This window comes from Eurypyga helias, unplaced genomic scaffold (genome assembly GCF_000690775.1).
Source record: "Eurypyga helias isolate BGI_N326 unplaced genomic scaffold, ASM69077v1 scaffold16291, whole genome shotgun sequence".
Classification (NCBI taxonomy): Eukaryota; Metazoa; Chordata; class Aves; order Eurypygiformes; family Eurypygidae; genus Eurypyga; species Eurypyga helias.
This window is the reverse complement of record NW_010231701.1, coordinates 2,495-18,648: the sequence shown is the minus strand read 5'-3', so window position 1 is coordinate 18,648 and position 16,154 is coordinate 2,495. Positions and strand designations below refer to the sequence as shown.

Here is a 16,154-nt window from a genome sequence, read left to right as displayed (position 1 = left end):
GTCTGAAGGCTTTTGCAGTACCCTGTCGTTACGCTGTGAGGTTCAGCGTTGCTGTAGAATTAGATACAGGATTGCCCAGTGACTTCACCTGCAGTACCATCGTGTGCTGGCGGCACCATCTGGTAAAACACTGTCTCCAACCGTGGCCAAGTTTGGGAAAGATGAGAGGGGCCTGGGGGCCAGTTGTTTCCTTCTTCCTTCCAGTCTCGCCTGTGGAGGTGAGAGACGAATTTAGAACGTTGTCATTTAGGTCAAAATGCCGATGTTGGTCTCCAGAGGGTAAGCAGGCTGTGGAAAAAGCTGATGGCCCTTCAAGGGGTCTAGCAATTAAATCTGGTTACGCCTCTCCTAGGGTGTGTTGTGCGTGTCTGAGTCCTGAGGAATGTAACTTAGTTTAGACATTTCAGCTAGAAGTGGAACTGTGTGTAGGTTGTGTTTCAAGAGGGATTTTGGGTGGTTTGGCATATAATCCTGGGAGCTTGTTCGAAAACCTTCAGACTTGGTTCTTGGTACCACTGGTTGTAATTACAAACCTCAGAGGTGTGGTTAATCTAAGATGATATTCAACTTGGACGTTCAGTAGCCCATCAGCTAAAGATGCACTTAAATTCCTTATGTCTGCATGAACACTAAAATACACACTACATCTTCTGACAGCTTGCAGTTGTTTGGTTTAAAATACAATTAAATATTGTACCGCTGTTGTTGGAGCGAGTACAGAGGAGATGCTCCGAGGGCTGGAGCCCCTCTGCTGTGATGAAAGGCTGGGAGAGTTGGGCTTGTTCAGCCTGGAGAAGAGGAGGCTCCAGGGAGACCTTATAGCACCTTCCAGTGCCTGAAGGGGCTACAGGGAAGCTGGGGGGGACTTTTGACAAGGGCCTGTAGTGACAGGACAAGGGGTTACGGGTTTAAATTGAAAGTGGGGAGGTTTAGATTGGATATCAGGAAGAAATTCTTCCTGGAGAGGGTGGAAGGCACTGGGACAGGTTGCCCAGAGAAGCTGTGGATGCCCCATCCCTGGAAGTGTCCAAGGCCAGGCTGGATGAGGCTTGGAGCAACCTGGTCTAGTGGAAGGTGTCCCTGCCCATGGCAGGGGGTTGGAACTAGATGGTCTTTAAGGTCCCTTCCAACCCAAACCAGTCTGTGATTCTATGATCGTCAGATAAAGTGGTGTTGGTTTGTTGTGGCAGGTTTAGACGTGGGGATTGTTGCAATATTTGAGGATATTCTGAGGTAATTGCTGGCTCGCTTTAGCAAGGGTGGGCGTGTGTTTTCCAAAGGTGACAGAAATTCATTCTGAGTGACTGTTGTCATTTTCTCAGACTACAAACTGTTAAATTGGAATAAGAAAATTTAAAAAATGGATAATGACGTCCATGAAACTGTAACATGCTGGAATTCGGGGAGAGTCTGTGAAATCTGAGCCCCTTGAGCGGAAAGACAGGTAATTATTTAGATAGACTAGAATGTTCAAATAAAACCACGCGTTTCCTTTTAAAGCAAACCTGTCTCTGTTCTGCTGGGGGGTGGGGGTGTGTGCATACTTGGAAATTTTCAGTTTGAAGAGAGGAACGTTTTTTTAAAAGGAATTTCAGTTTCTTGGCTCGAGATGTGAAAAATATTTTCAAGGAAAAAAGGAGGAATGTGTTGACAGGGTTGACCGTTGGAAGAATGTGCTTGTAAATAAGAAATGGATTTAGGGCTACGATGCACACCTCTGACTTAGAGGGAAGGGTCGGTGCGTTAAAAGTGTGTTAGAGGGAGCAAAGGAGGGATTTGCTGGACAATCCTCATTCCCAAGAGGTGTAGAAGTGTGAAGGCTCAGAGGAGGCTGGTTTCTCAACTAGAGCGTTGTAGGCAGAGTAACCATTCTGTGTGGAGAATATGCGGTGAATTGTACTGGAAGACCTTAAAGTTTTGCTTGTGTTACACAGTTCTTATCGTAACTTCTACATTTTATAGGACTGAATCTTTAATGGAAAAAATAGCAGTATAACTTTGTAGTGCATTGGCAATTGAAGTTCTCAATGTGTTTACATCATGCGTCGCTGATTGGGTCTCCGCTTAATGCCGTTTTGCCCTGATCGTGTTCATCATCCCATCCATCTGTGACATGCCTCTTCATTTTGCTAACAGAAGGCGTTGGCAAACTTGCTTGTGTGAGTGAACACGATGAGATACCTTTTATATTTTACTGTTACCCAGCTCCATCTAATTTTAATTTGGTTGTACTGTCTTGTTGGTCAAGATCATGCCGCTTTTAGTCTTCTCATAATGTTATTACTGCATTGCTTATACTATAGCGCTCTTCAAGCCATTATTCAGAGTGCTCATACAAGTAGAGCAGCCTCTATGGCTTTCTACTTCATAAGGCCTTGCAATTAACATTAAGGATTAATAGTGTATGAAGAAATTTCACATTTTCCATATACTTATATGAGAATGACTATTCATATGACTATTAAATTACTGGTTTGGGTAACTGTGTGCCGTGAGCTGCTTAACTCTGGACAATACATTTCTGTTACAGCCTATTCTTGCTTTGAAAGTGAGTAAAGTGTTTTGGAGTCAGGTGTTCAGAAGCTCATTATCATCTTTTAATTTCTTCTGGGCTCAGGAGACGTAGTGCTTTATCTAGAGTGCTGTCCTTTTAACTGATTTTAACTGTCATCTTTATTCTTCAGGAAAATACGGTTTCTGCAGAAATACGTTATATTCCAAAGCTGTGTGTTTTAATACTGCCACTCAAATATGAAAAATGAAAATTGTTGAACAGGAATAATAAAAGTTTTTTTTCTCCCCAGGAAAGAAAAAGACTCAGGAAGGTAAAAACAAGGCAAAGAAGGCAGCGGATACAAAACAGAAAAAGTCTGATTTGGATTCTACTTCTGCAGATATGAGGGATTCTAAAGAGGGTGAGTTCTCCCATATCTCACTTTTTTCCTTTCAACTGCCTTTTTGAATCAGAGGACACTCCTTGTCATGTTCAGTGTGTTAGCATGTTATGTTGGTGTAGCAAAGTGAATATGTTTATATTGTTTGCCCAAACTTTTTTATTAGTTAGGAACCTGGATATCAGAAGTATGTCATTAAGTATCTGACACTGACAGCAGGAAAAGCCGGTGAACTGTATGTTAGACACAAATCTAGGCTCCTTAGAACAGCACAGCAGAGGGAAGTCCTCATTCTAAAACAATGTCTTTGGAGCTCAGTTATGCAGTCATTGTTTATTGCTATATAACAGAAATCGGTGTTAAGGGGGAGGGAAAAACCCTACAGTATTAATGCCCCGACTGACTAAGCATGCTCTTTGTCCTGAAGATTATTCACAAAGTTGTTTGTAAATTGGTTTGGTGGTTTTTTACATAGTATCTCTGTAAAAATGACCAGAAGATACGTTCTTGTAAAACAAACACCTACGTGTTTAAGGTAAAACTTGCCACTGCTGCGTAACCGATAGTACTGAAGGTCTGGATAGGTACCATTTCTTTCGAGCTTCTTTCCTTGAACTTTTTTGACCCATAGCTCTTCCATTCCTTCCCTCTGTTGTCCTCTCTGCTTGCATAACACGAGCACCACTGTTCAGGCACCTTCAGCCCCAGCTAGGGAACCGAGAGGAGCTCCTTGCTCTCTAAACGTAACCGCTTAAGCAACGCTGTGTGAGTTGGTGGCAGAGTTATTTCCTTCAGCAGCAGATGTATCTGACAGCAGATAGGTAAAACTAGCATGCAGAGGTGTGAATAAAGAATAAATGAGATGCACCAGGCTCTGATTCAGCAGTGTAGGCAGTAGCCATTCAGGCAATTGCTAATAGAACATCTGATGTGAAGGATGGAAGGGACTCAGCCAAATACGAGGCACACCTTGCTGTGCAGTACAGTACAAAGCCAGATGGTTTTACTGTTCTTAATATGGGGAAAATGGTCAAAATCCAAAATTTGCTTCCCAGGCTTCCTATATACTCTCTCTATATTGCATTCCTTCCCTGGCACACACTTGCTATAAGACAAGTCAGTGAAAGGGGTTTTTTTTGAGGCTTTTGGAAATGTTCTGGAACTCTTCCGGCTGGTTTGGGTTTCTTGGCTACAAAGTTCAACCCAAAGATCCTCTCTTAACTATGGGCTGTTGCCTCCATTTTCCTGAACTTCCAGATAGGAAATTTCTCAGTACAGTCCTACTCCCGGAACTGAATCACATCAGTGAGCAGTGGTTTTGCGTCAGGTCAGAAACGTTGGATACGTTGTGTTAGAGGAAAGGTAGAAAGGAAGGTGTCTCATACTTTGAAGCGTTTGGTAAAAAAGTCTCATGATTTTCTTTTCATGCTTTGTGTGTCAGGTCATAAAGAGGAAGATGAAGCGCCTTCTGTTTCTGCTGTACTGTCCCTGGAACAAACAGCTGTGATTCAGGAAATGGTAAATCAGGATGTACTTCCAAAGCTGATGGTCCCCATTCCTGCCAGTGAACCACAAATGGTGACTGAAGACAAACATGGAGAAGCAATAAACTGCGCCTCAGATGATTTAGATGATGATGAAGATGAGGATGATGAAGAGGAGGAAGACGAAGAGGAGGTAGAAGATACCAATATGCCTAAAGAAAATTCTGAAATGCCTTTAATATGTGAAGAAAAGTTAGACACTATGGAGGAGCAAAAGAGTATGTCAGAAGAATCTCCAGAGAGCTCTCCACGGAAAAAACTTGTTGTGAAAATTCCGAAAGCGCGAGGCGAGTCAAACGGTGATGTTCAGGAAACGTTCATGTTTCCCTGTCAGCATTGCGAGAGGAAGTTTACAACAAAGCAAGGACTGGAACGCCACATGCACATCCATATATCTACCATGAACCACGCTTTCAAGTGTCGATACTGTGGGAAAGCCTTTGGTACCCAGATCAACAGGCGAAGACATGAGCGGCGCCATGAGGCAGGGCCAAGAAGGAAACCGTTCTTAACGCTAATGGCATCGCAGCACTTGGATAATGTTGCTGATAACCAAGTCATTGTGGATGATGGTCTTAAAGATGACCTGAACGTTTCCAGTCTTGTGCAAGACACTGTTGTCTTGGAGTCTGAGAAAGTTTCCCAAGAAATATCCAAGTCTGCTTTTGCTGAGGAAAATAAGGAGCCCAAAGAATTGCATCCGTGCAAATACTGCAAAAAGGTTTTTGGAACTCACACGAACATGCGGAGGCATCAGCGTAGGGTTCACGAGCGTCATCTGATTCCGAAAGGTGTCCGAAGAAAAGGATTATTTACTGAAGAGCCGCCACTCCCAACAGAGCAGGCCACACCGGTCCAGAGCGTATATATAGCAAGTACAGAAATAGAAGAAGAAGGTGAAGTAGATGATGTCTATATTATGGATATTTCCAGCAATATTTCTGAAAACTTAAATTATTATATTGACGGTAAAATTCAGTCCAACAGCAGCACGAGCAACTGCGACGTCATCCAGATGGAGTCCAACTCGGCAGACTTGTATGGGCTAAATTGTATAATCAGTCCAGTCACGGTGGAGATATCCCCAAATGTCAAGGTTACACAAACACATGTGAATGAACCTCCCAAGGAACCCTCTGGCAGTGGGAGCAATGAATCCAAAAAGAGGAGAACTGCCAGCCCTCCTCTTGTACCAAAAATAAAAACGGAAGTAGACCCAGAACCTATAACTCCTACTAGTTCTTTGACTCTTCCTCTTAGCATTTCAACAGAAAGCTTGTCTTTTCATAAAGAAAAAGGTGTTTATTTGTCATCGAAATTAAAGCAGCTTCTTCAGACACAGGACAGTAAGATCACTCCATCAGGTGAAATCCCTAAACTGGGACCTTCTGTTACATCATCGCCTATTTTGCCTCCAGTATCCGGTAGATTTAAAAGAAGGACCAGCTCTCCTCCCAGTTCTCCACAGCACAGTCCAGTACTCCGAGACTTTGTCAAATCGGCTGAGGGGAAAACTGTGTGGAATGATAGCATTCGGAGTTCAAAAATGCCAAAGTTAGAAAGCCACAGCAGCTCACCTGCTTGGAGCTTGACTGGAAGGGAGGAAAAAGAGACCGTGAGCCCTCTTTGCTTTGAAGACTATAAAATCTCGAAAGAGTGGACAGCAGCTCCGACTTTCGGCAGCGTGTGCAACCAGCAGCCGCTGGATTTATCTAGCGGGGTGAAACAACGGTCCGATGACAAAATTAAGAATCAGGTTCCCTGGGAATCTGTTTTGGATTTAAGTGTGCATAAGAAGCCTTGCAGTGATGTTGAAATCAGGGAATATAAAGAAAATTCCATACAGCCAAGCTGTAGTGGTGTTAAAAAGAAGAAGCCCACCACCTGCATATTACAGAAGGTGCTGCTGAATGAGTACAATGGCATGGATGCTGCCGCAGACAGCACGCTGGGTGTCAGCAGGAGCGTGAGCCCAGCCAAATCCCTGGAGCCTCCGGCAGAACCTGACGTGGATCCCAGCCTATCAGCTTTGTCCTCTGTTGATGCTCAGCCCCTTAGTTCCTCCGTTTCCCCCGCGCCACCGGCGTCTGCTGCACCTTCCGTGTGCCAGCTGCCTCCTTTGCTAACCCCAACCAATCCTCCTTCCCCACCGCCCTGCCCGCCTGTGCTAACGGTTGCTACGTCGCCTCCTCCCCTTCTTCCAACCGTGCCGTTATCGGTTCCAGATGTCTCTGCCAGTGCCACCAACACTTCCTCTTGTCCATCGCCGCTTTCTCACACTACCACCCAGTCCCCGCTACCCGTCCTGTCGCCTACGGTTTCTCCTTCCCCATCTCCTGTTCCTTCTGTTGAGCCTCTCATTTCTGCTGCTTCACCTGGTCCTCCTACGCTCTCCTCCTCTTCTTCCTCCTCCTCTTCCTCCTCTTTCTCCTCCTCTTCATCTTCTTCATCTCCCTCTCCACCTCCTCTTTCTGTAGTTTCTTCTGTGGTTTCCTCTGCTGATAATCTTGAAAATACCCTCCCAGTGATAAAACAGGAAGAAGCTGAAACGGAGCAACAGCGAGCAAGAGAAGATCCTCATACTTCGAGTGAATCGGGCGTAGTGCAGGAAACATTCAATAAAAGCTTTGTGTGCAATGTCTGTGAATCACCTTTCCTTTCTATCAAAGACCTAACGAAGCATTTATCCATTCATGCTGAAGAATGGCCCTTCAAATGTGAATTCTGCGTACAGCTTTTTAGGGATAAAACAGACTTGTCGGAACATCGCTTTCTGCTTCACGGAGTAGGAAATATCTTTGTTTGCTCAGTCTGTAAAAAGGAATTTGCTTTTTTGTGCAATTTGCAACAGCATCAGCGGGATCTCCATCCAGACAAAGAGTGCACACACCATGAGTTTGAAAGTGGGACTTTGAGACCCCAGAATTTTACTGACCCCAGTAAGGCGAGCGCGGAGCACATGCAGAGCCTGCCAGAAGATCCTTTGGAGCCTTCTAAAGAGGAGGAAGATGAAGACCTAAATGATTCCTCCGAAGAGCTTTATACTACTATAAAAATAATGGCATCTGGGGTGAAATCTAAAGATCCAGATGTTCGTATGGGCCTCAATCAACATTACCCAAGCTTTAAACCACCTCCGTTTCAGTATCACCACCGAAACCCGATGGGTATTGGAGTTACCGCGACAAACTTCACCACTCACAATATCCCACAGACTTTCACTACTGCCATCCGTTGCACAAAATGCGGGACGAGCGTCGATAACATGCCTGAGTTACACAAACACATCTTGGCCTGTGCATCTGCCAGCGATAAAAAGAGGTACACGCCTAAAAAAAATCCCGTACCACTGAAACAGACTGTGCAGCCGAAGAACGGCGTGGTGGTTATAGCTGGGCCGGGAAAGAATGCCTTCCGACGAATGGGCCAGCCTAAGAGACTGAACTTCAATGTGGAGATTAGCAAAATGTCCTCGAATAAACTAAAAATAAGTGCATTGAAAAAGAAAAACCAGCTTGTCCAGAAAGCTATCTTGCAAAAAAAGAAATCTGCCCAGCAGAAGGCAGAATTGAGAAATAATCCGTCCGAGTCAGACCCTCACATCTGCCCCTACTGTAACAGAGAGTTCACTTACATTGGAAGCTTGAATAAACACGCGTCGTATAGCTGTCCCAAAAAACCCATCTCTCCTTCCTCTAAAAAGAGTTCTGCAAAAAAAAGTGCAAGTACTTCTTCACCTGCCAGCAGTGAGAAAGGCAGCAGCCAGCGCCGGCGCACGGCCGACGCGGAAATCAAAATGCAGAGCACGCAGCCCCACTTGGGCAAGACGAGGGCACGGACCTCGGGACCCGCACAGCTCCAGCTTCCCTCTGCATCCTTCAAATCAAAGCAAAACGTTAAATTTGTACCTTCCATTCGATCTAAAAAGCCAAATTCATCCTCCTCGTTGAGGAACTCTAGTCCTGTAAGAGTGTCCAGAATGTCCCACATGGATGGGAAAAAGACTAAGGTGGTCGCTAAGAACAACTCCTCTGGAATCTCCAGCAAAGCATCCCGGAAACTGCACGTCAGAATACAAAGGAGTACTAAAGCTGTCTTGCCGAGTAGGTCTGCTGTGGCGAGTAAGAAAAAGGCAGACAGATTCACTGTAAAATCTAGAGAGAGGATTGGAGGACCTATTACACGGAGCCTGCAGCAGGCGGCAAACGCAGAGGCAGCAGACAGCAAAAGAGATGAAAGCAGTACAAAGCAAGAACTAAAAGATTTCAGGTAAGCATTCAATTTGAAGTTGAAACAACACAGGAACACGTTGCTTGCTGGTTTGCCTGTTTTCTTGGTCTTTTTTGAGTTTTTCATACTTTAAAAAAAACCCACAATGGTTGCATTTCCTACGCCGTGGTTACGTAGCTCAGTCCCGCTGAGGTACGACGTAGATATTGATGCATTTTGTCATGTTGGTATGGAACGGTGCATAGTTTGTATAGAGAATGTCTTCAGTTATCAACTGAACGGAAAACTCTTGGGTGGGGAGGGGAAAATGTCAGTGCCTGAGTGCAAATAATGTCATGAATCAGTATTATGGGAGACGACGACTTTGTATTTGATATCCGAGATACACCGTGGCCCAAAAATCGTTCTGCAGTTCATTTGTGGCGGTTCGTTAACCATGACTGCATTTTGTACTCACTAAAAGAACTTGCATTGTTGGGTTTTAATAAAAAGCATTCTCTGCATATCTTATATATTAAAAAAAAAAAATCATGACCAAATACTTCAGAAATGTATGTGCATACTGAGTCAGATCAGTAAATTCTTAATAGAAGGGAAATGAATGTGTAAGAAAAGTTACACGAACATATGAATTTATTAGTATCACACTCTTATGTTTCAGCATTAAAAAAATTATAATTAAAGTTCTGTTTCTCTTTGAGAAGAAGCATTTTATTCACAAGAGGGTAATACTTCAATAAATAAATAAAATCTTAATCTACGTGCCTGAGTCCCGACTTACGTCTTCATGTAGTCTCAGATCAACGGGATAGTTTACAAACTGTTTATAACCTCTGTTAGCATGTTCCTGCCCTCTTATTCTTGGAAATAGGGATCCAATTTATTGAGTCGCTTTCCCAAACCTCCCTGGTAATTAAGAGTTCTTTTGGTTTTGCTAATTGCAGTGCACGGCTGTGATTAGCACCAGATTTATGGCTGAAGGTAGTATTTTTTTAATCAAAGTAATTGATAGTGGAGGAGGGGGAGGAGCTGGCGGCCTCCTTCCAAACAAGTGTTCCCGAGCAGCGTTTGTCAAGGAGTGTGGAAACCCCAACCGTTTGCAGCTTGTGTGTCTCCGGGCGCAGACCTCTGGGTGAAAACCTTGAGGAAGTACTTTGCGAAGGTTCAGTATAACAGAATTATTGCAAAGAGCTAGAGCCGAGTTTGACTTCAAGTAGGCAATGCCCAAATTAGGACGTGTTGAAGGAGGAAAAATTTTACTGGAATTTGGAGACTGATGGTGCAAAAAATGCCTTTGAGGAACAAGAACTCTCTACCAGGCCTGTTCCCTTGGGACATAAACACACATTATTTAATTCTCCTCTAGGCCTGTTCCCTTGGGACATAAACATCTTCACGTTATTTAATTCTCCTCCGTTGCTCTCTTGGTGCTGTGTGTGAAACTGCATTTTACGTGATGCCAGAACAGATCAGTGGAGCTGGAAGCCAGAATGACACATCTTTCCCTCTAAATTAATCGTTTGACCTTAAGCAAAACAACCGAGTACTTGAACATCTCTGCATATGGAAATTGTTTAATGGTATTTAGGGTAAATAACGGTTTACCTAGGGGTAAGATTTCCTTGACTGTCCCGAGTACCGTTAGTTTGCTTCGGCAGCTTGCAGTCTTTACCAGTTTATTGACCACTTATGCTAGAGAATTCCTGCTTTTTGTGTCTGGGATAGTGTTCATAAACCTAGATTGTCTAGTCAGCTTTTTTATATGTATCACAGGTATAGGACGAAGAATTTTTTTGCCTTCACAGGCTGACTTTGATCATACTCTGTGTAGGTACTGATGGGGTTTTTTTCACCCCCAGGAAAACTTAATATTTTTTCCAGACTTGCTTCACGTAATATTCGTCTCCAGATTTGTTTTTCACCTTTCAGTTTTTCTGTGTAAACATACTCCGCTCACAAGTAGGTTGTTTTGTCATTTATCTTCAGTTTTTGTTTTTTTATTTTCTAGGAATCTCCTGTAAAACCAAACCAAAATCCCTTAATGACAAGGTAGAGCTGTTGCATGCTCCACTTAGGATAAGCACTACGACAAGGGATGTGACACGCACCAAGCTTGCGAAACCAGCTGAAGCCGACTCACAGTCGTAAAACTGCCCGCAGGCTTCTTGCTAACGCTCAGGGTCAGGCGTAGATTTTCTCGTTCTGTGCCTGACGCGCTGTGCTGCAGGACGATTCAGACAAAAAGAGAAGGGTGCCGTTAAAAATCGACCCAAAACCCGGACGAAACCGTCAGAAGTGACAGTGGGGTTCACTAAACCAAATCCTTCGTGCACGCCTGGGCCCCGGTCGTGGCCGGCACGCCGGCAGCTCAGCGTGTGCTTGGCGACGCAGGTTCCTTAGTTCTGTCGGTAATTCAGTGTAGATTCAGGGACAACAGATGTTGCTGCACTCGACCTATTTTTCTCATGTGTTAAGTCTCTTCGAGCCCTTTGTCCAAGTGAATCAGTAGGCCCCAACCTAGCACGACGAGCTCCTTTCCTTCCCGCCCTCTCCTCGCTTTCTGAGTCTTTTAGATGTCCAGCAAACAGCGGGGAAAAAGCCTGCTTTGGATGTTTTATGGATTTTCCAAATTCCTATTTATACATACAAATGAAACTTTATATAGCGATGAAATGCTGATACCAATTTCTAAATACCATATATATAATGAATGCAGTGTATCTTTTTATCGATAAGAAGGCTAGACCAGGACTACGTACCTGTATATTTTGAAAGTTAAATATATAATTACTCTAAAAGGTCGTACACCTCTATCTAATAACTTAAGGCAACAAACTGGTCTGTTGTTCCTAACAGCTTTTTATGGAAATACAGTTGGTCATGTGTCCATATAGCTTTCAAGATTAATGACACAGTTGTTGGAAAGTGACTAGTTTCTTTATACAGCCACCCCTTTTATTTTTTTGTTCTTGACTTCAAAAGTAATCTACCTCTTAAAAATTTGTAGTTTAATACTTGTTTGGTGAATTTGTGCCACTTTAACTTTCACTTTCACTATCATTCCCATTTTGTTACATTTCTGTTATGAGGACTTTATGTTGAAATATTGTACAAAGCATTTGTAGCAAGTTAAAAAAAAAATAAAATATTTAAAATTATTTAAATTGTTTTGGACACTTCAATTGTACTATATGTGATTTACATTTTACATTAACTTCATTTTGTTTTCATTTCTGGGTTGTTAATCTTGGAGCATGTTCCTGTGTTGAAGTTTGCTGTTAGTTATATTGTTTCTTTTACTGGAGAATGATATAAAGACTTATTCTAATGAAAACATTAAAAAATTGCAATTTGACATGAAAGTGGGGTTGTCGTTGCTTTTGACCGCTGTAGGCTCGCTGAAGAGAGCGCAGGTAAGGCGCCGACGCGGGATTTTTCTCCTCCAGTGTGCAGTAGGTGCTGTAAGTGGCAGACCTGAGAGTCTCTAGCTGTGGCCAGCTAGAGGGAACGATGGGGACACGTTTTCTGTGACCGTGACCAGTGACGTCAGCTTTCTGAAAACTTGTGGGAAACTTGCCTTTTGTATGGAAACCAGATGTACCAGGAAGCAAATGCAACAGCGTCCATCTAGAAGGAATTAAGTGTGCTCGCATCCTTCAGCTGTCTGCAGCCAGCTCACGGAAACTGAGCTGTGCCCGTTGGACACTCGGGGGTTAAAGTCTTGGGGTTTATTGCAGACACAATTCATCGATTTAAGCTATTTCAATTAAAACTACACACACCATTTCAACTTTTTCTAATATTACAGTGGCCTATATTTACAGGCTTTAAACTTGTGAAAGAGTTGAATTGGAAAAAAAAATACACTTCGGGAGCTTTGGCTCTGTTGGGAATTTCAGAACGTCGCATTCCACCACCAAGACGCAGCCTGCGGCCGTGTCCGTGTTAGCGCGGCAGTTGGGATAGCGTAACCTTAAGGCTAACAGTAGCTCTCTTCTTAGCATAATCGCTACTTAACCCTGTAGTAAGCTAATAGTTTCTGCAGTTGCCTGTTCAGAGTCATGCTCCCCTTTGATCAATCACTCCCTGTTTATTTTCTCAGGTGATGCGCCATTCCTCCGACGCGTTGCTTTCTCCGTAACAAAGTTTCCCCTGAATTTTACCTGACAGGGAAGACCCGGTAGGAGGGTGGCAAGTTGCGGGGTGTTTCACCGAGTGCTTTTGCGGGCGCGTCTGCGTTGTGGTTACCCGCGCTGCCGTTCGGTAGTTGCAGCCCGATGCGGGAGGCGAATCCTGTCTTAGAGCAGCAGTGGTACCCCTCAGGTGGCAGGACAGCCCCAGTGAAGGGTTTCACACTGGTTACTGTGTTTACCGTATTGCAAACGTGTTGCATGCCCACAGTTGTATTTGGCTTCTTTAGAAGATTTGGGAAGCATGAAAAAAACGCTCACGTCGTTTTGAAGGTGCTGAGGGGCAGAAACTGGTGCTTTCACACCTTTCTCCTGTTGCTGCCAACTCAAGCACCAGTTGGTGCTCGCTCCCACTGCGGTCTCCGTAATTTGGTCACCGTGTAAGGGTTTGTTAGAGACGTCTGGCGGTGAGCTGGTCGTAAGCGAGCCAGCTTCCTTCCCTCGGGCCTTCGTATTACAGCAGTTGTTCTGTCACCGTCGTCGTTGGCGTTTCTGTTGTGACATTAAATCCTGTTGTGTCCCGAGGGTGTTGCCACCCTGGGATGGTTCACACGCCTTTGTGACCCCTAAGTGCTGCGTGACTGAGTTCTGTGTTCCAACGTGAGACCTAATCACCGAGGAAGAAGTTTCCGGAATAGGCTACTCATCACAGATAGGAAACGTACAGTTCGATAGTTACTATTGCATCTCATTTGCATAATTGAATTTCTGTGGCTTTTATAACTGCATCTTGATGCTCTGAATGCAGCAATAAAGCTGTAACGGTGCCCGGAGAGTGCTGACACGTCTTGAAACGCATCCAAACAGGCGATGAAAACACTTGCCCGCTGTGCAGAGGCTGGCTGACGTGCTGGTCACCGTCAGGCGCAGCGTCGGTTTTAATGAAGACGGTGACGCGGAAGCGCGTACGGAGATGGGCGATGGAGCGCGCTGTGTTTGCCCTTTTCTCCCCACTGCTGGTTCGCGGGCAGGAGTTGACGCCAGCTCGTAGCAGAGATCGTCTTCGCTGCGATGGGGCCGAGGCATGGCCGGGCGCCAGCCCCGCTGCCCGTGGTGTGTCCAGCCCCGCAAGCTCCCCTCCCTTCCTGTGAGCTGCTGGTTGGAACTGGATGATTTTAAGGTCCCTTCCAACCCAAATCATCCTGTGATTCTATGATTTGGGCCAGTGGGTTTCTAGTCCTACGTTTTGTCAGCGTTTTGTATTGTAAGCCTTTTCTTTAAAGTGTCCTAGTTTTATTTCCTGATGATTTTCTTTAGGGAGACATTATCAAAAACTAGATCCTGGCAATTTGATGTGTAAATTTTCAGTTTAAAGCTCCCTTCACTTACTGAGGTTTGTGACTTCACTTTCAAAATCATGGGGCCGGTTCCAGCATTGCTGGCATCAGGCTGAGCTGAGAAGCTGAGTTGTCAGAACCTGTGGTGGACAAATAACTTCTGAAGGACCTTAAATTGAGAACTGAGGAGACCTTGCATGGTAATCCTGGCTTTTATTCACTGAACGTGTGATCTACACGAGCCACGATTCTGCTGCTCTTCGTGGTGCAGGTGAGCTAAAGGATAGATTCTGAGCCAGAAGCGGTTGCTGTTTCGGATCTGAGCGTTTGTGGTAAGTAAACTGTGAAAAAGAGGTAAACTGCCACATCTTCTCTTTAATTAAAGTGGTAAAGAATTAGAAACTCTTGGGACTAGCGTGGAACTTCAGAGTAGTAACTGAAAGTACTTTGATGGCAATATGGAGCTGAGCTGATTTTGGGTCACCCCTATGCACTATTTAAAAATAGCATATTAATACTTGTAGAATTAATACCACGTGGTGTTTGGTGTTTGCAAGCCATAGCTGGAGTTTGGAAAAGCGCCCAGGGGTTGGATGCACAAATCCTATGGAAGTTTAGTGGGAACTGTAGGGCTTCACCTACACAGCCACGATAATCTGCATTAATTTCAGTGGATTAATCCATTAATCTCAGTGGATTGCTGCATCTAAACTTTGTGGATGCGCAGTTATCCAACACCTAGAGAACTGAGAGGTAAAGGCTCTTGGAAACACTTGGGAATAAAGTACAACTTTGAATGCTCGTGAGACTGCAACAAAGCTGGTGTTCAGGTTGCAGTAAAAGCCCGTAGTTCTTCCTGTTTCTGCACACTCTGGGATGCGTTTTAATTGCAGTCTTGCTCTGGGATCTGGGCTTTGCAGTGCAAGTAGTGTCTCCTCGGTGGTTTTTGAGTGAAATGGATGGGGAGGGTAATAGCTCGAGCTGATGCCTCTTTGTGCTCGTGGCTTACAGTCAGGCAGGGATCCTCACCAAGAGTTTAAAAACCAGCAGATAGACCCAGAGTGGGAAATGATGCTGGCGTAAAGCATCCGGTGTCCAACACTGGCAGAACTGGGAAAGGAAGAGGAGGTCCGAGAGCCCCGTTCTGGCTCTGGACCACGGTCGTCTCGGCCACTACCCTCTTTTAAACCTGTTCCTTAATTATGAGGGAGCCTTGCTGCTGCTGAGTCATAGAATCATAGAACGGTTTGGGTTGGAAGGGACCTTAAAGCCCATCCAGTTCCAACCTCCCTGCCATGGGCAGGGACACCTTCCACTAGACCAGGTTGCTCCAAGCCTCATCCAGCCTGGTCTTGGACACTTCCAGGGATGGGGCATCCACAGCTTCTCTGGGCAACCTGTCCCAGTGCCTCCCCACCCTCTGCGGGAAGAATTTCTTCCTGATATCTACTCTAAACCTCCAATTTAGATTTAGTCACCTCCGCCTGCTCCTTCCCACGCACGCTTCGTCGCTTTTCACTGCTGACCCTGCGCGCTCGCTTCTCTCGGCTCTAAGCGTGCGTTTGCGCGCCGGCGTTCGAGCGCGTGGAAATCCCGCGTGTGGTTGGTTCCGGATGCAGGGCAGTACAACACTGCAACTCGGAGGGAGGCTTTTTCGGAAGAGAGAGGTAGCTGCTTCGTTTTCCTAATGTTTTCGGAGCTGGGTTGGTTTGTGGGACATCATACAGTAATCAGCAACATGTGCCTTGTTTGTGTGTATTCCTCTGCTAATTCTGCCGAAGACTTTCGTGTTTCACAAGCCAGACGGGGTCTCTGAGTCATGTTTTGGATGACAGCACTCCCAGAAACTGCCGAAGGGTTGTGAGAAACGGCTTTGATAATTCCGCGGGCGCTGTGCCATTTTTCCGACAGGGGCGCGGCACTCGGCCCTTGGGGTCCGGGGCGGCGGGGTGTTACGTGCTGCCTTTCCCGTCTGCGGCGAAATGGAGACTCCAGCCGCTCGGAAGGCCCCGTGGAACT

General features: G+C 45.1%; 1 protein-coding gene across 1 annotated transcript; it reads left to right on the top strand.

Moving 5' to 3' along the window:
* Positions 1-2,809: 2,809 nt before the first annotated feature.
* On the top strand, positions 2,810-10,787 carry PRDM2 (PR domain containing 2, with ZNF domain). The gene is made up of 3 exons (XM_010161180.1): positions 2,810-2,915; positions 4,336-8,707; positions 10,677-10,787. Exons 1-3 carry the CDS (start codon positions 2,897-2,899, stop codon positions 10,687-10,689), a joined length of 4,404 nt encoding a protein of 1,467 aa, XP_010159482.1. The 5' UTR covers positions 2,810-2,896; the 3' UTR covers positions 10,690-10,787.
* The last annotated feature ends 5,367 nt before the right edge of the window (positions 10,788-16,154 follow it).